The 22,598-nt window shown below is 36.0% G+C and overlaps 1 protein-coding gene across 3 annotated transcripts in view; it reads left to right on the top strand.

The window, feature by feature from the left end:
• Window positions 1-22,598, top strand: part of LOC125253005 — a 72,637-nt gene that overhangs the window by 38,290 nt on the left and 11,749 nt on the right. For all 3 annotated transcript variants that reach the window (XM_048166740.1, XM_048166739.1, XM_048166741.1), the window contains 18 exons: window positions 77-219; window positions 316-425; window positions 2,211-2,343; window positions 2,742-2,858; window positions 3,536-3,635; window positions 5,382-5,528; window positions 7,886-7,948; window positions 8,907-9,028; window positions 9,117-9,277; window positions 12,406-12,490; window positions 14,033-14,095; window positions 14,854-15,506; window positions 15,630-15,733; window positions 16,674-16,817; window positions 18,829-18,990; window positions 19,076-19,156; window positions 19,314-19,463; window positions 19,923-20,056. In XM_048166740.1, coding sequence (XP_048022697.1) covers window positions 77-219; window positions 316-425; window positions 2,211-2,343; window positions 2,742-2,858; window positions 3,536-3,635; window positions 5,382-5,528; window positions 7,886-7,948; window positions 8,907-9,028; window positions 9,117-9,277; window positions 12,406-12,490; window positions 14,033-14,095; window positions 14,854-15,506; window positions 15,630-15,733; window positions 16,674-16,817; window positions 18,829-18,990; window positions 19,076-19,156; window positions 19,314-19,463; window positions 19,923-20,056 — 2,672 coding nt within the window. The remainder of the gene's footprint in view (window positions 1-76; window positions 220-315; window positions 426-2,210; window positions 2,344-2,741; window positions 2,859-3,535; window positions 3,636-5,381; window positions 5,529-7,885; window positions 7,949-8,906; window positions 9,029-9,116; window positions 9,278-12,405; window positions 12,491-14,032; window positions 14,096-14,853; window positions 15,507-15,629; window positions 15,734-16,673; window positions 16,818-18,828; window positions 18,991-19,075; window positions 19,157-19,313; window positions 19,464-19,922; window positions 20,057-22,598) is intronic.

Here is a 22,598-nt window from a genome sequence, read left to right as displayed (position 1 = left end):
GGATTAATTGGGGTTCAGTTAGGTAGTTCACTTGATATCCTGATACTTCATCATTGTAATTGTGTTGTGGTTTCAGATCTATAAGCATTTCTGTCAAAATGAACGTGACATCTATAAGAACATATTTGAACAAAGAATAGCAAAATGCCTCTTCATCTTGATTTTCTGTGTGCATTTTTGTGCTGGCTTAATGTACCTGTCAGCATGCCATGAAGAAAGGTAAGTGTGTTTTATTAAAGCACTAGCCTAGAAAAAAAGTGATAGAATTATTTTAAAGAACTTCAGTTTTATTCAAGCCTTTTATTTACTTTTAAGTTGTAATGAGGAATCATGGGCATGGAATGCTGGACTTAAACCTACTCAGTCCAAATTTGATCAGTATATATATGCAGCATATTGGACAGCTACGACTATCACAAGTGTTGGTAAGTACCATATATCTATGTGTCTTTGGGCCAGATTTACAAACAGTTTGCGCCGGTGCAAACCCTCAACAAAAACCCTTGGAGTAAAAAAAGTATACTGTCGGGATTTACCAAAGACATGCAGTGCAAAATTAGCGCTGAAAAGGTGTGGACTGAGTTGTTTTTGATCTTATTGCATATGCATTTGTAGGAATTTCCCTTTCAGACGCAACATTCATGGGAGCAGAATATTTAAATAAATCACGCAACAGGATTTACTAATGTTTGCGCTCATCAATTTAATGCTATTTAGCCATTATTTAACGCCCCAAAAAAGCAAGTCTTAACCCATTTTGGCGACATGACTGCAATTGTTGCTGCTAGGAGGAGACACCGCAGAGAGCAGAAGGTAGAAGGGAGAAAATATTTTCCACTCATATTAATTTCTTTGGATGCCAGAGGAAGACGTTATCCATATAGTACATGTAACAAGTTGCACCTGTGTCGACCCGCACCTGATGAGCATCAGCTCTGCTTTTTTTGCGACCAAGTGCTTATTTGCGCTGCTCGTGTTAGATTGTGTTGTTCATTATGTAAATGATTTGACTGCATCTGTGTTCTTTAATTTGCACATCAGCAGTAGATTATGTGCAAAACTTGCCACTCCTATCAGCACATTTATGGAATTACGCTCTCGTGCTAAATGCCCCGTTTAGTAAATGTGCCATTCTTTTGAATTGCTTCAAACTCAAAGTTAGAAACATTTTGACTATACATTTTAGGTACACATATCTTGTAACATTTCTGTGTGGAGTTGCATGTTCTCGTAGCTTTCCTCCAGGCACTTGTGTTTCTCCCACAATCCACAGACATGCAGCATAGGTGAAGGCTAAATTGCCTGTGTATGAGGCCTGTGATTGACTGGCCATTTATAATCATTTAAGATTCTGAGACAGGCTCCACCCCTCCTGTGACCCAACAGTGGTCAAGTAGTATAAAAGATGGATTAATGGATGGATTTATTGCAAAGAAAATACTTTTTATTTGCTATGTACACATAAGGGCTTTTCACACTAGAAATAGTTAACTCTGGGTCATTCAAAACCCTGGGTAAGCGGATCTTGCCTTCACATTTCTCATAATTTACCTGGGTTCAACAATTAATCCTGGCTATTCATGAGCGTTTCCCCTCAAATGCTCAAACAGTCTACTGTTTATACAAAACACAGTATTTCTATGACTGTGAAAATGAGGCACGTGATTGGGTGTCTGTTGCTAATCATATAGCTGTAATTTTTATATAGTTTTTATATATTTTTATATAGTTTATACTTTAAAAAAAAAAAAAAAAAATTTACCTCTTTTACCTTATATTTACCGGATAGTCGTAAAAAGCATTTCACTGCATGTCGTACTCTGTATGTATGTGTATGTGACAAATAAAATTGGAATTTGAATTTGAATTTGAATATAGTGGAGATAGCATCTATTACTATTTGCACTTAGAAAATTATATTAAAGTTAAAAAATAACTTAACTTTATGACAGTGACTTCCTGAAAGAAATAACACATACTCTATTAATTATAATTTTGAATATATTTAGCTTATTATTATATCCCAATTAATGTTTTGGTTTAAGCAGATAACACATCATATTCATAACATATATGAAATAGCCAAAATTTGAATTTCCAAGTACTTTTAAGTTCTTGTCACCAAGACAAATGATGCTTACATTGTTATGAACCAGTAAATATGAAACCAAAGTTGACAAAAGCATTAAGACACAATTTTTATTTTTCAGGATATGGAGACATCGTTCCTGGCTCTTTGGTTGAACAATGTCTGGCAGCAGTTGTTGGTCTTATTGGCTTGCTGATTCTTAACTATATTGTTAGCCAAATGTCTGCCACATTATCTGGTGAAAATGCTAACAGGTAAATGTTTTTGATTACAGATACTAATTTTAATCTAGTTCAAAATGCTTTTTTGTGGAGCAAAAGTTCATATAGCATAGTAAAGTATACTGTAGTACAAGAGCAATTTATTGAAATTTCATTGAATGACTGAAATTGGACTATGTTCTGTCCTGTGACAGACAGTTTGGATCACTATGCTGAAATTCTGAGAAAATTAGGTTTTTAAATTGCTCAAAACTTTGAATCTTCAGTACCGCAGTTGCATTTTGCCTTTGTACAGCAATAAAGTTCTTCACTGGTTCTCACTGTAAAATGTTTAATTTTTACAAATACATTTTCTGATAACAAGATTCATTAATATAGCTTAATGTATGCACATATTGATGTTTTTTAATTTTCTTTTCTTTTTTGCTTAGGGTGAATTTCCAGAATCTTTTTTTAGAAATGCATCACTTCATGGAGCGACATAAACTCAAAGCTTCCCTACAGATCAGAGTCATGAATTATATGAATCTCCTGTGGTCCAAATATCAGTATGCCTCTAATTTGTTTTATAGCACAAACATTAAAACTGTGAGCAACTTGAGCAAAAATCTTCTGACTTATAGTCTACATAAAAAGGGCGCATTACCATAAACTAAAATAGACTATGGTTTGATAGATGACCCTTATATTAACTATTTAACAAGTCCAGTAACTAATAATAATATAATAATATCTAAGTACAATATTTTTGACTAGACACATTTTATTAAACCACAAACACAACAACATCATAGTGCTTCATCAGTTCTTTCTTGACTGGCCCTGATGGTCTGTGTAGAACTTCTCTCAAAACATTTGTTCAAACATTTACTATGTTATATGTGGTCAATGGCACATAGTGCACTACATAGGGGATAGGGAGCGATTCAGACAGTTGCGATGGTGTCTTTTCAGAAGACATTGATTAAACTGCTCATTTTAAATGGATTTCTTTTACAATATCTTTTCTGAACTTTCTGAAGCATTAGAGTACTTAACACTTTTACTGAAGTAATATTTTATTAGAATATAAGTAGATGATTTTAGGAACACTGTTCAACTTTGACAAATAAGTGACTCTCAGTGTGTGCTGTGTCAAAGGTCATTGCTGCTTACAAACCATTGTCTTGTGCCTCGATATGACTAGATTTTTTTTGAGAAGCGTTGTTTATTTATTTTTCATCAGAGGTGAAGCTTCCCCAAGAGGAAAATTTTTAATGTACGACTTGCCAATTGAACTTCAACAGAATGTCGTAATGGCAAAGAGAGGGGAGCTTCTGTCACAGGTCAGTTTTTTAAATGATTTCAAAAAGTACTCCGTTTAAAAAAAAAAAAAAAAAAAAAATATATATATATATATATATATATATATATATATATATATATATATATATATACAGTACAGTCCAAAAGTTTGGAACCACTAAGATTTTTAATGTTTTTAAAAGAAGTTTCGTCTGCTCACCAAGGCTACATTTATTTAATTAAAAATACAGTAAAAACAGTAATATTGTGAAATATTATTACAATTTAAAATAACTGTTTTCTATTTGAATATATTTCACAAAGTAATTTATTCCTGTGATGGCAAAGCTGAATTTTCAGCATCATTACTCCAGTCTTCAGTGTCACATGATCCTTCAGAAATCATTCTAATATGCTGATCTGCTGCTCAAGAAACATTTAATGTGTACAATTGTACAAAATATTTGTGTACAATATTTTTTTTCAGGATTATTTGATGAATAGAAAGTTCAAAAGAACAGTGTTTATCTGAAATCTAATCTTTTGTAACATTATAAATGTCTTTACTGCCACTTTTGATCGATTTAATGCATCCTTGCTGAATAAAAGTATTCATTTCTTTAATTTCTTTTCAAAAAAATAAAAATAAAAATTCTTACTGACCCCAAACTTTTGAACGGTAGTGTATAATGCTACAGAAGCTTTGTATTTCAGATAAATGCTGTTCTTTTGAACTTTCTATTCATCAAGGAATCCTGAAAAAAAAAGTACACAACTGTTTTCAACATTGAAAATAATCATAAATGTTTCTTGAGCAGCAGATCAGCATATTAGAATGATTTCTGAAGGATCATGTGACACTGAAGACTGGAGTAAGGATGCTGAAAATTCAGCTTTGATCACAGGAATAAATTACTTTGTCAAATATATTTAAATAGTACACAGTTATTTTAAATTGTAATAATATTTCACAATATTACTGTTTTTTACTGTATTTTTATTTAAATAAATGTAGCCTTGGTGAGCAGACGAAACTTCTTTTAAAAACATTAAAAATCTTAGTGGTTCCAAACTTTTGGACTGTACTGTATATATATATATATATATATATATATATATATATATATATATATATATAAACATTGTATGGGTTATATATATGAATAGCACATCAAACAAACATAGTTGATAGTTGAAATATATGAAATGTATGTCCTATAATGTAGCACTTCAACTGACCATTCCACTATAATCTTCATTTATTTTGATCATCTATACCTAGCTTGCCTGTGAACTCAGGTTTAGTACTTAATTTAAGGCTTATGTGAATAAGGCTGCATGTGTTGATCAAAGCAGATTCATAAAAATTGCTACAGTACAACACTACAGTACACAAGTTGATTTGTCCCATTTATTAATTTCATAAATTCATTCACAGACTCATTTATTCACACACTGCGTAACCATGACACTTTGGAGTATTTATGTATCCTAATTATTTTTATTGCCTTTATGTTTTTCATAGCACAAAATGATTTATTTTATGAAACAATCAAAAAATGTCTGGGTCGTATGGGACGCAAAGCCAGCTTTTCCACCTTTTAAACACAAGATGTTGTGTGTTTTAATTATAATAGTGATCATTCCCTAATTTAAACAGAAGTATAGAAACAGCCTTGAATTTCAATCTGGATAATTGATGGGCAAGAATTATTATACTCTTTTGCCAAAGAATATTTGATCAGGAAGGGTTGGTTCTTTAATTCCATTTTTGTTTCTCTTTATAGATTCCTTACTTCGCAGAAGCTGGAGAGACATTTCTGCTGGACCTTACTTTAAATTCAGTTTTGTACTTTTTTCCTAAAGGGGAAATCATCCAGTACACTAATACTTTTACAAGAGAACTATTTTGCATTCTGAGAGGATCATGTCAGGTGAGCATATACATTTGATTTCTTTATAAAAATGCATATCTTATTTTTATATTGGTAGGTTATGAAATTAAATCTAACACAACCTAAACCTCTTTGTTTTACCAAAACACACATTTTGTACACTAAATTTCATAAATAACCATTGATTTGTGCTGATAATTGATAAGAATAATAATAATAGTTAAGGTGATGTAATTGTAATGTAAAATGTTATGTAAGATATACAAAACTGATTTATTGTTATAATCTGTGCAACAGTAGCATCCATTACGAGTTCTTCTCAAATCTGTTCAGGGAATCTCCCACCACTGCACATTCTTGATGTCTCCCTCATTGGTCACACCGAATTTATCACTTGTACTCTCTACTAATGAGCTTATGAGTTGAATCAGGTTGTGTTAGATATCCAAATGTGCAGTGGTGGGAGGTTCCCTGAACAGGTTTGAGAAACACTGGTTGGTCTTTTGACAAGCAAAATAATACATTGGTATTAGCTACATGAAGCTACATGACATTTCTTATTAGTGAGGTGGTAATATTGCTGTTTTTGATGCAGGTAAACATAAGCCATGTTCACACAGCAGCAGAATCCCGTCATCAATTATTTCTTTACATTTATGGAAAGTGGAATTACAGATGGTACTCAACCAGAATACGTTTTTTTGCCATCATGGGTACATGGGAGGGAAATGCATTTCTGCTCTTGGCTGCCTGTCCATTTTAGAATTAAAATTACAAATTTGACTTGTGTACATATCTTTAAATAATCAGACTGCCCCTCATTTTGCAAAATTACTGACTCAATATAACCCTTTCAGACATTGAGATCAGAAAATCAAAAACAGCTCGTAGTGCCCAGGACTAGTGCCTTCAGTTCACTTTACTAAACCCAATGGGGTATCCTAAAGAGCAGCTTACCAAAGGGAGCATGCAAGGCATTAAAACCTCAGTAATTAGCCCTTCAGGCTACAACTTTCGATGTTGCCGCTCCAAAGGGAGGAAAAAGAGAGAAGGGTATAACTCAGTGTGCCCAGTAACTCTCATCACTCCGACTCTAAACCCCAAGGGAGCCTTAGAGGTCTGTGGGAAATATAACTTGACAATACTTTGATGTTTTGTTCTGCAAAGTAAACTGCACACAAACGTTCTTATCCAGTTACTTATTAGAAACATACGTTTTTAAAAATAAACATAACTGCTTCGAAATTCATGTCTTCGGTATGGGTGTGTGTTTACCACAGACCTAAATTTTAACTTGAAAACCCCATTATAAAACCTCATAAGAAAATCTGCAGCGAATTAGTCTTTCAGGTTCTGACGTCATACCTGCACCACTCTATTAATCATTCACTTTTGTTGAAACATGAGGACGTTTTATTGGGCTAATTCATTCCTGAGTTTTAATTTCATTGCTTTAGTTAAATTGTGGATACCTTTTAGCCTACTTTTTTATTTCTTCATTTTTCAAATCATAAGAACAAATTAATTGGTACTATGTTCTCACGTTTTAACTAATAGGCTATAAGAACAATTTAATAAAAATGATCAACAATTTCTTAATTCATTTACAAAGGAACAGTTTAATAAAACGTTATCAACAATTTCTTAAATCATGAACACTGTAATTTTTTGCATGTTAGCTCTGTGTTGTACGGGAATCAATGTGTCAAAAAGGACAGATAATGAATATGCGTGACCTGAGTGAATTTTTAAATGTAGCTTCAAACATTTTATTTTCAAATTATTTGGTAACAGTAATTTGGTCAGTAAATCATGTGTTAGAAAACTTGGCTATATCACTCCCATTCAGAGTAATCCACCTTTTCTATCGTTTTATTTGTAATGCACACCTTATCTGGCTATTACTATACAGTAAGCAGACTTAAAAGTAAGCACACTTCATGCACTGCTGTCACTGTAATATTTCACTGCAACAGAAGTCAAATAGCTGGAGCATTAAGTATTTATATGATAAATAATTATATGAGATTAAATATTGCAATGCTACAATATTATTGGTATTATTATTACTACCAGTAAATTATTTAATTATTTTATATTAATTTACAAGTAAAAATGTAAGAATTACAGCCTTATTGAGCAATGTTGCAAACTGTCCCGTTGTGCCACCTGGTGGTGATTTCATAAACAAATGTCACATGTGACAGGGTTTTATTTAATGGTGTTGTGGCAGTGGTACCCATGGCGGTAATAGGCATTTTGGTTGACTACTGCAATGGACAATAAAACTCTGTAACACTCATAAGAAAAAATAACTTTGTTTTTAAATACAGCATATAATTTCATTATTTAATCGTTGTTGAGTAATAATTTACATTTTTATATGTATTTTATAGTGTTTGAATGATGACCTTTCAGAAGTTGTTGGATATTATCACAAAGGAATGTATTTTGGAGAGGTAATATTTAAATATTTAGTTTAGTTTAATATCAATGACACAGTAAAAAGTGTCTGATATGAAAGGGAACCGGCATAAGCTTTGCAGCTTGACCACTCTACTGACTTTTTGCTGTGATAGTATTCACTCCATCAGCAGAAATTCTGTAGGGGTGGGGCTTAAACACCATCTGCCAATAAATTGCAATTATTTTATTCAGGCTTCAGAGGTTGTAAGTTTAAAATAGCACCTTCCACACCACAGCTACAACAATAACAATATAGAGGAACAATATTGTTGGGATCAATTTCAGAATTATTTTTTTCCAGCTGTTGAATGATAAAACACTGTCAGCCAATCAGAATCCATTCTAATTTGAGGGCTAGCTCATTTAAAATGGCAGACAACATTGCGGAGAAGTTAATCGCCAAGGTCCAGAAAAAGCCACCACTGTTTGACAAATCAAACCTTCTTTTCAAGGATACTTTAAAGAAATTGGATGTATGGAAAACAATCGGTCATACCCTAGGAATAAATGGTGAGAAGTATTAATGATGAGATCGTTATGCCAGGCTAGCAAACAGTGTAGCATAAAATTACCTCAGGTATCCATCACTAGTTTCAACAACATTGTCTTGCTTCCTTTGAAGTTGCAGTGAAAAAGACTAGGCATTGTTTTTATTCCACTATATTGACTTTGTCAGCTAAATTCATTGTTAGATTAGATTGATTACACTAGCTATTCACTCGAAACATAGCATGCAGTGGATATCTGCTGGTTAAAGCCGTGTAAATGCAACAAGAACAGCAAAAACACATTGTACACACTTTGAAATAAGCAGACCGTTATTGTTCTTTGGTGTGGACGCAAATATAGTTATCATTATAGTTATCGTTCATGGTGTGAAGGGGCCTTAAGAGTGTCTTGTTCTCTTGCTTAGAGAACCTTGGTTATCAAATTTTCTTTTTTTTTCTGCAGGAAGGTTTTTTATTTGGAAAAAAAACCACATTGACAGTACAGGCTAAGACATGCTGTGAAATTGTAGTAATTGATTTTGACAAGGTCAGAGTACTTCTTGAGAAATATCCCCTTTTTAAAAGGTATGTTTTATAAACTCAATTTAAATATTAGAGTAAAATCTCTGTTTACATTAAAGAATATTTTATTAGGAAATTGTCAATCCTTTAGGCAAATTGAAGAATTCCGATCAAAATGCTCCGAGAAGTTGATGGAGACTGCAGCGAAAGTACTGAAAAGGCAATTCAAAGACCAAGAATCTGATGCTGTGGAGAATCAAAAAGCCCCATTGACATTTCATGGCTGTAGATATTCCAAGAAATCAAAATGCTGTGAGTATTTTGAGAGTTAACTCTTACATTTTGCTTTTTTGCTTTATTTTACTTCAGTAACTAATTACCCTAGAGTATATATATCTTCTGAATCTGAACACTTTCCTATTGTTATAAATCAGTGATTCTGACTAAACTAATCTTCATAATATTAATTTGGACTTCACTGTAGTTAATGAATTAAGATACTTTTTGATTTGTGACTAATGCTTGCAAACACAGCTGACTGAAAGCTGCCAAGTTGTAGTAATGTTGCCACTGGGTTGGTGCGTCAGATGGTGGGTGGAGGAAGGGTGTATTGTTTTAAACTGTCAGTGAGATTGACCCAGCCACTAACCCAATGGCTGGGTAACAAACTAACATGGAAAAAAAAAAATAACCTGTCATACACTGGGCTGAGACAGGAATAGTTGAGGATCCAATTTCAGTCTTTATTTAGAAGGTAATCTAAAAACGGAGTCAAAACAGGCAAAGGTCAAACACAGGAGAGCAATCCAACCCATAACTGAGATGAGGGCAGATGTAAACTGGAGAAAAAAAAAAAAAAAAAAAAAAAAGACCAGGCAGAGAATCAAAAACAAGACTTGGGAAAACCAGGATACAAGGCCCAGGGAAGCAGTACAAGCAGACATAAGACCTAACGAAGAGTGACTGAGTGAACCAGTATAGTATAGAAAGTATAGACAGAGCTAATGAACTAATGTGAAACAGCTGTGGACAATCAGTGATAATGAAACCGGGCAGAGGATGATGGGAAATGAAGTCCATTGCTGAGTGGCAATAGTCTGGGGTGGAGTGCCCTCTAGTGGACAACCAGGGCACTCCTGCTGATGATCGTGACATAGGCCCCCCTCAAAGGAGCGGCTTCCAGATGCCGCTAAAAGGAAGTCCAGGAAGGAGGTGGAGCGGAGGCAGACCCGGGGGTGGGATGGAGGGCCAGGTCCATTAAGTGGAAGAGGGCCTGAAGACTGAGGCAGAGCAGACGGCCAGGGTGGAGCAGGCAGCCAGGGCAGAGTAGACCAGGTGGATGACTAAGGTGGCGCAGGCTGTGCAGGTGTCCAGGGTGGAGTAGGCTGTGCAAGTGGCCTCGCAGATGGGCTTGAAGACCCCCACGGCAGAGCAGAAGACCACCACAGCAGCGCAGACAGGCCTGAAGACCCCCACGGTAGAGCAGACGACCACCACAGCAGCGCAGACAGGCCTAAAGACCCCCACGGTGGAGCAGATGACCACCACAGCAGTGCAGACTGGCTTGAAGACCCCCACAGCGGAGCAGACGACCACTACAGCAGTGCAGATGCGCCTGAAAACCAACCCGGCAGAGCAGACGGGACTGAAGTCCACCAAGGCATTGCTGAGGACCACCAAGGTGGGGCAGGAACTGGAATCCACCACGGCTGAGCAGGTGGAACTGAAACATGAAGCACAGAGAGGTTAGCATTGGCCACTAGGGCCATAACAGGACAGGCAAGGGGCTAAGGAAAGCCCTCCAGGGCTCTGACTGGAACATCCTCTCTGGTTGTGTTGAGGCAGGCAGACAGTTCTGATACGACCTCTGGTACGAGGCAGACAGGAACTCCAGAGACCACCTCTGTAGTCACATCAAGGCAGACAGGGAACTCAGGGATGACCTCTGTGATCATATCAGGGCAGACAGGAAACTCAGGGACAATTTCAGTGGACGCATCAGGGCAGACAAGTTCATGGGACATGAGGCTGGGTTCTTGGGCCAGGGCAAACTCTGGAGTGGACTCATGGACAGGAGCGGGCTCTGGAGCAGACTCATGGGATGTAGCGGGCTCTGGAGCAGACTGATGTGCTGGAGGCAGCTCTGGAGCAGATTCATGGGCTGGAACGGGCTCTGGAATGGATTCATGGGACTGGAGTGGGTTCAGGGACTGGAGCCGATGGCCACCAAATGGCTGTCTTTGAATTTCTGAGGGCTCAGGCATGGCGCATGAGCCCTCCACGCCAAGATGGCGTGGCGGCCATCTTGGCTGAGGGCTCAGGCGTGGCGGCCATCTTTTCCGAAGACACCAGCTTGGTGGTCACGATGGAACAAGACTCAGGAGTGGCGGCCATCTTGCTGAGGGCTCAGGCATGGCGGCCATCTTTTCCGAAGACACCAGCTTGGTGGTCACGATGGAACAAGACTCAGGAGTGGCGGCCATCTTGTCTGAATATTCTGGCATGGCAGCCATCTTGATCAGGGACTGTGGTATAGCAGCCATGTTGTGAACTGACTTGACTGTGGTGGGCCAAGCCCTATGGCCATTGGAGCTTGATGCATGGTGCTTCCCTTCTAAAAAAAAAAAAAAAAAAATCCTCCTCAACCTCCCCGACAGTGAAGGAGGATCCGATTAGCTGGAGGGCAAAATCTAGGAACTCACTCAGTGATTCTCGAGGACCATCATGGATCAGTGTGGATTGCAATGGGTTGTTGAGTCCATAACAAAACAAGTCAATGAAAGCATAGTCTGCAAGGTTATTGGAATTGGCAATACCTAAGAAGTTCTGAATGTGGTCCTCGAGCGAGTGAGTTCCCTGATGAAGGCAGACAAGTTGTACTGCTGGATCCATTGTTGGTTAGGTCTTCTGTCATACACTTCTCTGAGATACGAATAGTTGAGGATCCAATTTCAGTCTTTATTTAGAGGGTAATCCTAAACAAGTAAAGGTCAAACACAGGAGAGCAATCCAAACCATAACTGAGATAAGGGCAGATGTAGACTATAAAAATCCAAAAGACCAGGCAGGGAATCAAAAACAAGACTTGGGAAAACCAGGATACAAGGCTCAGGGAAGCAGTACAAACAGACATGTAAGACCTAACAAAGAGTGACTGAGTGGACCAGGCTTTTATAGACAGAGCTAATGTGAAACAGCTGTGGACAATCAGTGATAATGAAACCAGGCAGAGGATGATGGGAAATGAAGTCCATTGCTGAGTGGCAGTAGTCTGGGGTGGCGTGCCCTCTAGTGGACAACCAAGGCAATCGTGACATAACCCATGGTTATTAAAAAATAAAAAATTTGTTGTGAAAAGGCTGTAAGGATTTGAAACCAACCAATGCTGAACCCTTATCTTATTTTACCTACTGAGAATTTACATATAAATATATTTCTAGATGTGGAGGACTTTGGAAACATTCCAATATATGCTGGATCAGAGGTGGAGACCATTGAAATGAAACGGTTCAAAGATCGGCCAAAGTAAGCAGTTATTTTGGTGATGTGAAAATGTATACAGTGCCATCATGTACAACTGTTAATAACTTGCTTTTTATGTGAATGATACACATGACAGGAAGTCCACAAACATATATACACACACACACACACACACACACACACATATATATATATATATATATATATATATTAGGGCTGTTAACGCATGCAATTAATTAAAAGTCCTTAATACGTTAAAATAATTTGATGCATTTAACGCAAAAAAAATTATGGAAGCATGTGAAATTGCATCATAACATCATTTACGTCACGCAGTTAGATGATCTTAAAGTCCATGCTGATTATATCAGAGATGGCAGAGAGAATTATTCATTCCAGCATCTGTTTCACTTTAAAACACAAACTCTCTGTCATATTCTGTCATTGTATCTGAAGAGCGTGAGCCTTTCCGCATCGCTGTTCCTGTCTGAACGGAATGTCGAAACATCAGCCTGCTGGAGAAATTGTGTAGTGAATCATGTTCACCAACGCTGTGCAGCAACACTTGGTCGCGGCGCCACTACTTCATGAAAACTGAATCTGGATCTGCACCAGAGCAAAGCGTCATTATCGTCAAATATCAAAATAAACATTGTTATCGGTGTCTAAAATGCTAAATAATAGTTACAAATTTAAGTTATAACAGTTGTAATTTCTGTATACAGTAAAAACAGCTTGTGAACATTAAAATATTAAGTTCAATAATGTTAAAAAATAATTGTTAAATGCGTTTTATATTTATCTTCTTATATTTGTTTTATTTTTGTAATGTAATGTGCTTTTGTAAAGTCATAATTCTGTGAGCCTATAACAGGCATATTGTTTTAAACTGTTTTAAACTTTTACAATGGTTACCATTAATCGTGTAAAAGGTTTTTTAGTGAATTGTATTAAAACTAGAGCAAAAATCCTAATAATAAAACTAAATCATAATTATTAATGTAATAATAGCCTATAAGGAACCCACAACAATTAAAAACAAACTGTTTTTTTAATAAATAGATAATAACAAATTAGATTTTGGTGATATTTTGACCACTCAAATAGGAAATGTCCCCAGTTTCCATTTCAGAAATCACCATAACATACTATACACTGTGAATTCTAGAATGTTTTTTTGCTGTGATTTTTTTTTACGGGTGCTTTAGTGCACATAGATGTATGAATTATATGAAATCATATCATTTGGTTATTTGATGTCCTTTTTTCGAAAGACATCTAAATTTACCTTGAAAAAAGCTGAAAAATACAGTTTTGTGAAAATCACACTTCAATCTGATGGTTTACTTTGCTGGGTATAGGCAATGATGGCAAAATGGACGTGTTAAACAAGATAAATGGTGTATGCTTAATTTCACGTGTGATTAATCGCGATTAAGATATATATATATATATACATATATTCATAAAAATATATATTCATTTCATTGCATTTAACATGAAAATTAAAATTCTGTCATGAGTGCGAGGAAATGGTGTGGGTGAACTATTTCTTTTTTCTGAACTATGTTTTTGTCTCTACAGAAATTTAATGGAACACATTTTATATTTCTTCTTGAGGACATGCCCATCCATTTTCTTAATGAGGTAAATGCAGTGCTACTGTGATGTTTTAATTATACTGATACAGTTAAAATGTTCTCTAAAAAATGATGACCTCACATCAGGAAGAAACCTCAAAAACTTGAAAGCTTTGTGTGATTTTTACGTCACTCCCATCACGATTCTGCACTGATGGGAGTCTGTTCAAAGATTTTACATACCCAATGTTATCAAGACAGTTGCGAAAGACCTGTAGTCCGTAGAAGGGCAGTGATTAGTACAGAGACAGCTCTATAATTCAAGCAAAACATGAGGGTTTGTATCATAAAAGTTTCAAAACTCTTTTATCACGTCATTGTCGTTATTTTTCATATTGCCTGAACATAATTTCGCTGGCTTCCGCAGTAGATCACACTATAAATAAATGCATAATCACTTACTATAATGCCCGTGATGTTAACGTGATATGTAACCCCCGGAATGCGATTTTTACTTGGATACCCCACGGAACGTGATTAGGCTAGTTTTGGACTAGTTTTGAGAAGTAATTGAGTGTATTTTGTGGTAAAAACCTGGCAACCGTATCGTTCTTTTGCGCATGCAGGTCAGTTCAGAACCATGATCTGTTCATATTGGAAATCTGATATTGGCCACATTTAAAACAACAATGTGAACAGCTATCAGATCTATCAGATCTAAGCAAAAGGCGGAATTGAGCATTAAGGCTTGCAGTGTGAATGTAGCCTAATTTAGTAAGCATCACAGTACTTCCCGTCTTCATTCATTCATTCATTTTGTTGCAGGAGTTCCATTCTGCCCAGCAGCGAATTTTATGTTAGATGGGAGTTTTTCCGGAGCATGATAGCTGTCACCGTCAGCATCATTTCCTCGTTGCTTTTTACATTTCTACACTTCAGAATGGAGCTGTGGATTGTTTCTTACATACTTGGATTGTTTTGTTGGGTGGACATCTATCTCCGCATGCATTTCGCTTTCTATGAAGGCAATGATCTCAAAGTTGACACTGTGGCAACAGCACATCATTATATCAAAACCGGGTTCCTTATGGATTTCATAACCTGTTTTCCTTGGGAACTTGTGGGTTGGATTATGATTTCACCATTTAGTGAGAATGGATTTTATGCCAATAATGAAGCACTGCATCTTTATGCATGCTTAAGGATTCCACATATTTTTCAGTTATATCGCATTCCCTTTGTATTTTCATTCTTGCAGGCTAACATTGCGTCAGAAACAAACATTGTTTGTTTTTTGAAGTTGTTCTTATATTTTACTCTTTTTGTGCACTTCAGCACTTGTCTTGTCTTTGCAAGTGCATGCCCTTTAGCAGACTTTTATGGAAACACGAGTAATTATTTATTACCAGTGATAAAGCACAACTGTACACCATTGTCCTGGGTGACACACTTGGACACCTCATTTGATGTACAATTTGGTAAGTTTTGTTCTTCAGACCTTTAACAATTGAAACTAATACATATTTTATTCATCATGTTTTTCATATTTCTAATAAATTAAAATAAATCTGTTTATTTAATCATGTGTTCTGTTCTTTCAGATTCTGTTACTTTCCAGCAGCTGTATTTAATGAGCTTGTACTATGTCACTGCAACAGTATGTAGTGTTGGATTTGGGGACATCCATCCATACACAACTTCAGCGGTAAGTATAGTAGTCAAATATTAGATGTATAAAAACATATAGGTGACATTTTACCCCAAAAGTAAAAGCAGTCACTCAATCAATATTTATTATATAGATAATAAATAAATAATAATTTGGCTTTAAAAAGAAATACATTTTTATATATATATATATATATATATATATATATATATATATTTTTTTTTTTTTAATGAAAAATAAATCCCATTTTTTTTCTTTTTTACGTAATGATAATTGGAATGAGAAATGTTTAAAAACAATCATAAGCTTTGTTTTGCTATTTTTCATTTTGAGTTGAAATAGAGCCAGGTTTTGTCATTTTCTGCCTCATAGTAGATTGAAATAAATATAAATATATAAATATATAGATTTAGTTAATATGCTAAAAGTAAACTGTCAGACTTGAATTCACTCTTTTTGAAATTTAAAGATGCAGTGTGTAAATTTTAGCAGAATCTAGTGGTGAGGTTGCGAATTGCAATATAGAGAAGCTAAGGTGGCCAACACCAGACAAAGATGTCGTCGTCTGAGACAGAAGAGAGTAGACAGTCAAGCAAACATGCTCTGTAGAGCAGTTTGTCTGTTTAGGGCTACTGTAGAAACTAACCGCCGGTGCAAAATGGCGACTTTGTTGTAAGGGGACCCGCGGTGTGTGTAGACAGAAATGGCCCATTCTAAGCTAATAAAAACATAACAGTTCATTATTTAAGGTCTTTATACACCACTGAAAACATAGTTATGTATATTGTATTGCATTTCTGTCAGTAGATCCGCTGAAAATGTACACATTGCACCTTTAAACCTCTTTATTTTAACCAACAAATCAAAGCCCCATTTTTTATATATTTCACACAATGATTTTATGTCATATGCATGTTTAGAGACTTTATGCATTTCCAGCTACTGACTTTTCTTTGTGTATAAATAACATTTTCAGAAAGTTTGGATGATTTTCATCATGATTTCTGGGACACTGTTTTGTGGCTGGTTATCAGGCACTATTACTGCTTTGCTGGCGAACACAGATGCTATGAGAGCTGCTTATACAGAGAAAACTGAGAGCATGAAACTATTCTTGAAGGTATTCATTTTCACTTAGAGTCTGTTTATTAAAGATAAACATTAAAATGTTTTGAAATATGTATAAACAAAATTCCTTTTATTAATAACATGTATAATTTAATTAAAATACAATCACATATAATAATATTGTAAATTAACGTTATAATAAATACTGTTTGGAAGTCTTTTTTTCTGCTCTTTTTAGCTGTAATGGCAAAATAATGGTTGTAATGGTTTTAAAATGGCTAAACAGAAACACATCCATGCTGCATGGGATTCTTTGATGAACAGAGATTCTGTATTTATTTGAAATAGTGTTGTCAAAAGTACCGACTTAGATACCAAGTTGGTACTGAAAATTTAAAAATGTGATGCTTTGAGCGCTGTAAGCTGATTTGTAAACACCTCTGGCCATTGTGTTCACATACTCATAAGATGTCTTTAATTGGCTACAATGATCAATGCTTCAAAAACATGTTGTAAATAGACATCAATGATGCTCTTCACCAAGCGCTTACACAGATACACTAAGTAGCGTTTGAAAGCAGGTGTCTATCGCGGACCATCTGTTGATAGATGCTTGCTCTACAACGCTCCCACTTTTAAACACTTCTGTGTGCTTTCAGACGCTCCCGTGCATTGATCATTGTAGTCAATCACAGACATATATATTGAGCATGTGTACACAGTGGCCTATCAGAGGTGTTTACAAATCCGCCTACAGGGCTCAAAGCATCACATTTTTAAAATTTCAGTATCGACTTGGTTTCGATGTCGTTACTTTTGACAACACTAATTTGAAATGTAAATAGTTTAAATAGTATAAATTATACACCGATCAGGCATAATATTATGAGCACTGACAGCCAAACTGAGTTTGACAAGAGCCAAATTGTGATGGCTAGACGACTGGGTTGGAGCATCTCCAAAACTGCAGCTCTTGTGGGGTGTTCCCAGTCTGCAGTGGTCAGTATCTATCAGAAGTGGTCCAAGGAAGGAACAGTGGTGAACTGGTGACAGGGTCATGGGCAGCCAAGGCTCATTGATGCACCTGGGGGGCGAAGGCTGACCCGTGTGGTCTGATCCAACAGACAAACTCCTCAAATTGCTCAAGAAGTTAATGCTGTTTCTGATAGAAAGGTGTCAGAATACACAGTGCATCACAGTTTGTTGCGTATGGAGCTGCATAGCTGCAGACCAGTCAGGGTGACCATGATGACCCCTGTCCACCGCCGAAAGAGCCAACAGTGGACACGAGAGCATCAGAACTGGACCATGGAGCAATGGAAGAAGGTGGCCTGGTCTGATGAATCACGTTTTCTTTTACATCACGTGGATGGACGGGTGCGTGTGCATCGGTTACCTGGGGAACACATGGCACCAGGATGCACTTTGGGAAGAAGGCAAGCCGGCGGAGGCAGTGTGATGCTTTGGGCAATGTTCTGCTGGGAACCCTTGGGTCCTGCCATCCATTTGGATGTTACTGTGACACGTACCACCTACCTAAGCATTGTTGCAGACCATGTACACCCTTTCATGTAAAACGGTATTCCCTGGTGGCTGTGGCCTCTTTCAGCAGGATAATGCTCCTGCCACAAAGCAAAAATGTTCAGGCATGGTTTGAGGAGCACAACAACGAGTTTGAGGTGTTGACTTGGCCTCCAAATTCCCCAGATCTCAATCCAATCGAGCATCTGTAGGATGTGCTGAACAAACAAGTCCGATCCATGGAGGATCCACCTCACAACTTACAGGACTCAAAGGATCTGCTGCTAACATTTTGGTGCAGATACCACAGCACACCCTCAGGGGTCTAGAGGAGTCCATGCCTCGATGGGTCAGGGCTGTTTTGGCAGCAAAAGGGGGACCAACACAATATTAGCTCATAATGCTTGATCGGTGTAAATGTGTTTACAGTAACTTTTGATCAATGTGATTTATTGTAGGTGAATACAATTCTTTAAAACGACATCTTTGAATGTTAGTGTACTATGTGTTGTATTAACTTATTTTTTCCCCCTTTTTTTAAGAGCCACAAAATAACTGGGCCTTTATATGACAGAGTAATTGGATTTTATACATTCCGATGGATGCGCACAAAAGGATTTGATCAGGATAAACTGTCTGAGTATTTGCCCTCTTCACTAGTCAGTGATATTTCAACAGTTCTTTATTCTGATTTTATAGCAAAGGTAAATATTTTCTTGGCAATTACTAATGTAACAATGACTGAAGAATGACACATTAATGATGTAAATGCATGATCTCTTTTTCTAGGTGTTTGGTCTTAATATCCATAGGAAGTCTGAGACATGTCATTTGTCTCCTACGGCAATCACCAAAGCAGGGAAACTCGATGTAATAACATGAATGACAACTTAATTTCAAGATCATTTTGTTTGATCTTGTGCATATTTTGCTATTTTTACTTTTTGTTTAGAATTAAATACATGTTGAAATGGCTGATTATTTTAATAAGCTAAAAGACTCTTGACTTACAAGGTGTTGTTTGCAGGGGCCATTTTTTGAGAAGATCCTAACAAAGGAGTCTCTGGAACAATTAAAAAATGATGGATGCTTCATTCGCTTATTAGCCAGAAGTATTTCACAAACCCTGTACAGAGCCGGCGATCTCATATTTATGAAAGATGACATTGCATCAGAGGTTATTATTATTATTATTTATTAATATTACTATTTATGAAGGGCATAAATGCAAATATGTTGGTAGTTAGATGTATAGAGTCACAAAACTTCGATTTCTATGTATAAATATACATTTAAATTATTCACTTTTTTCCTAATGTTTTAATATCATTCGAAATGTTACAGTAGGTCTTTTTTAATTACTTTTTTGCAAGCATTATGAAAAGCTTAAGGAAATTTAAGGACTGGAATTGGAATTAGACTTTTGATATTTTCTGTGAAGAACATTGTTAGACGTTTACCTCTGATTGCTGTTGTATTCATAGTGTCAAGCTGAACTCATTAAGATCAAGAGCTATGGAAATATGTTGTGCATCTGCAAATTTTGTTGTGCAAATTTTGAATGTCCATAATATGAGCCTGAAAGGGTAACAGAGAATGCTTATGATTGTTTAAAAATTGCACTTTGTTTTCCTAGATGTATTTCATCGATGAGGGAGAAGTGGCGGTTTTATCAAATAATGAATCAGCAGTTCTTTTCAAACTAAACCCTGGACAGTATTTTGGTGAGAGAACTTTCCTGTTAGGAGAACCAAGACCTTCCACAGTAAGGTTAGTATTGCTTTTATTTATTTATCTAGTTAGTGGTACATTGAGTATGTTGGTATGTTAGGATTAATGAGGTGGGTTTATAGTGTCCTCCCATATATTTGACATATGAACAATGATGTATTCTAAAAATCGATTTTGGCCAGATTTACATGCAGTTAGACACATTTCTCTAAATTTTACTGCTTTCTTATAATTTTTTTATAAACGGCTTGTTGCTGACAGTGTTGGGTAAAATTAAATTACATGTGTTACTCCCTAAAAAAAATAACTAATTGCATTAGTGAAATGAATAAGCCTCAGGCTGAAGGAAATGCATATTTACACTTGTACAGTAGAGGGCGCAGCTGTGCTGCCATTCTGGATTAAAGAAGAATAGGATACAGGAGAAGGAAGTTCAAGTTCTTCTAAATCTAATCTAAAGTAAAATCTGCTTATTAGTATGGTTGAATTAGATAATTGAAGGTCAGCAGTAAAGACATTGGTTAATAAGTGAGATTAAACACAATGTATATTTGTGTAATTTAATATAGATAATTTTTACAGGTTTGCGTAAATTTCTGAGACTGCATTTTACTATTTTTTTATCCATTTTGAGGAATACTGAATGTTTTTGTGCAAGTGAGATGAGTAAATGCATGTTCACATTTAGTCTTGAACTACAATAACCGTCATGTTCACACAGTGACACATCACCTCTGACCTTTATTTCTCTCAACATGGTGACAGGAGAGCTGTCAGTCAATAAATGTAAAAAAATGAAGTAACTTGAATTTCTTATTTAAAAAAAGTAACATAGATATTTTGTTGTAAATTGAAAAAGTAATGCATTACTTGTTACTTGTAATGCGTTACCCCCAGCACTGGTTGCTGATATATCTTTTTCTGTACCGTTTGGTCCTTTAACATGGTTGAGGTTTCTTTTTCAATTGTACGCTGCAAAATCAGGATTAAAATGTACATACTGTAACACATTGAGTCACTAAATCTGTTCAAGTACCTTACCGTGCTGCAGAACCGTTCAGCCTGATGGTGGAAAGCACTTGATTAGCATCGTCAGGTAAAATAACTTGTTAATGTCTTTAACAATAGACTATTTCTGACATGACTGCAGATATGGTTAATGCCATTATTCATAGTTAAACTTTGAAAAAAGTTTAAAGTAAATATTTGATGCATTTGTTGGCATGTACTTACAAAATTACTTACCTGAATACATTATAGGTATTGCCTGTGTTAAGGCAGCATCAAAAAACAGTACTTTGCATTAGGGTTGTCACGATACCATAAAAATGTCTTACGATACTATACCAGCTGAAGTATCCCGATACCAAGTAGTATCGCGATACCATGCAGTATACAAAATAAACCAAACTTTCATAAAAACATGAAAACAGACCAGAATTTTCTCTGAATACTTCATTAATGAGAATGAATAACAGGCTTTTATTACCAATCAAATGAATCATTGTAAACAAAATTCATCTTGGCACTGCACAGAAGCTGTATGAACTGACATTACGATGTAGCATTTATGCATTTACACTTCAATTACAATTGCATAAATAATGTTATGATATTAATGTTTCAAATATAAAAATCTGAATGTAGAAATCAAAATGTTGATGGAAAAAAATGATAGAATAGACCTACTTTTAGATGGTAAAAAATGATAGAATAGGCCTACTTTTAGATGGGAGACTAAAGTCGCCAGTAGGTGGCAGCAAGTGTTAATGATTAAATCAATGATTCATTCAACCGATTCGTTCAAAACGGCTGATTCATTCAGGAACGAAGCAAATGACTGTCTTAATGAATGGAATAGTGAGTCAGTGACTCGCCCAATTTGTTCAAAAACAGATTCATTTAGAAACTAAACAAAAACAGCGCTCTTGCTCGTGTCACAAACTATCAGGAGCATTTTTGCCAGCCTGTCTTGAAATATCTAACCCTGACTTGAGAGCAGTATGTATAACAGGTGTTAAACAGGTGTCTTACAACATAACATGTTATCTACTAATGCGTATTACATGTTTAAACGAAGTTTTGACACAAAAAAAGTTTCATAAAATGATGAACTTCTCATTTCTGCCTTTAAAGGATTAGTCCACTTTTAAATAAACTTTTCCTGATAATTTACTCACCCCCATGTCATCCAAGATGTTCATGTCTTTCTTTCGTCAGTCGAAAAGAAATTAAGGTTTTTGATGAAAACATTCCAGGATTATTCTCCTTATTGTGGACTTCAATGGACTCCAAATGGTTGAAGGTCAAAATTACAGTTTCAGTGCAGCTTCAAAGAGCTTTAAATGATACCAGACGAGGAATAAGAGTCTTATCTAGAGAAACCATCGCTCATTTTCGAAAAAAATACAGCTGTATATGCTTTATAAACACAAAGTATCGCCTTGAACGTACTTCCGCATTCTTCAAAACGCTTATGCCTTATGTCCTACGCCTTCCCTGTTCTACTTGCGGAAAAAAACAAAACTGGCGCCGCGTTCGTTCTGTAAGTAGAATAGGAAATGCATAGGACATACAGTGT

Source organism: Megalobrama amblycephala, linkage group LG18 (genome assembly GCF_018812025.1).
Source record: "Megalobrama amblycephala isolate DHTTF-2021 linkage group LG18, ASM1881202v1, whole genome shotgun sequence".
NCBI lineage: Eukaryota > Metazoa > Chordata > Actinopteri > Cypriniformes > Xenocyprididae > Megalobrama > Megalobrama amblycephala.
Note: the sequence above shows the minus strand (reverse complement) of the source record. Positions and strands in the feature narration are given on the sequence as shown.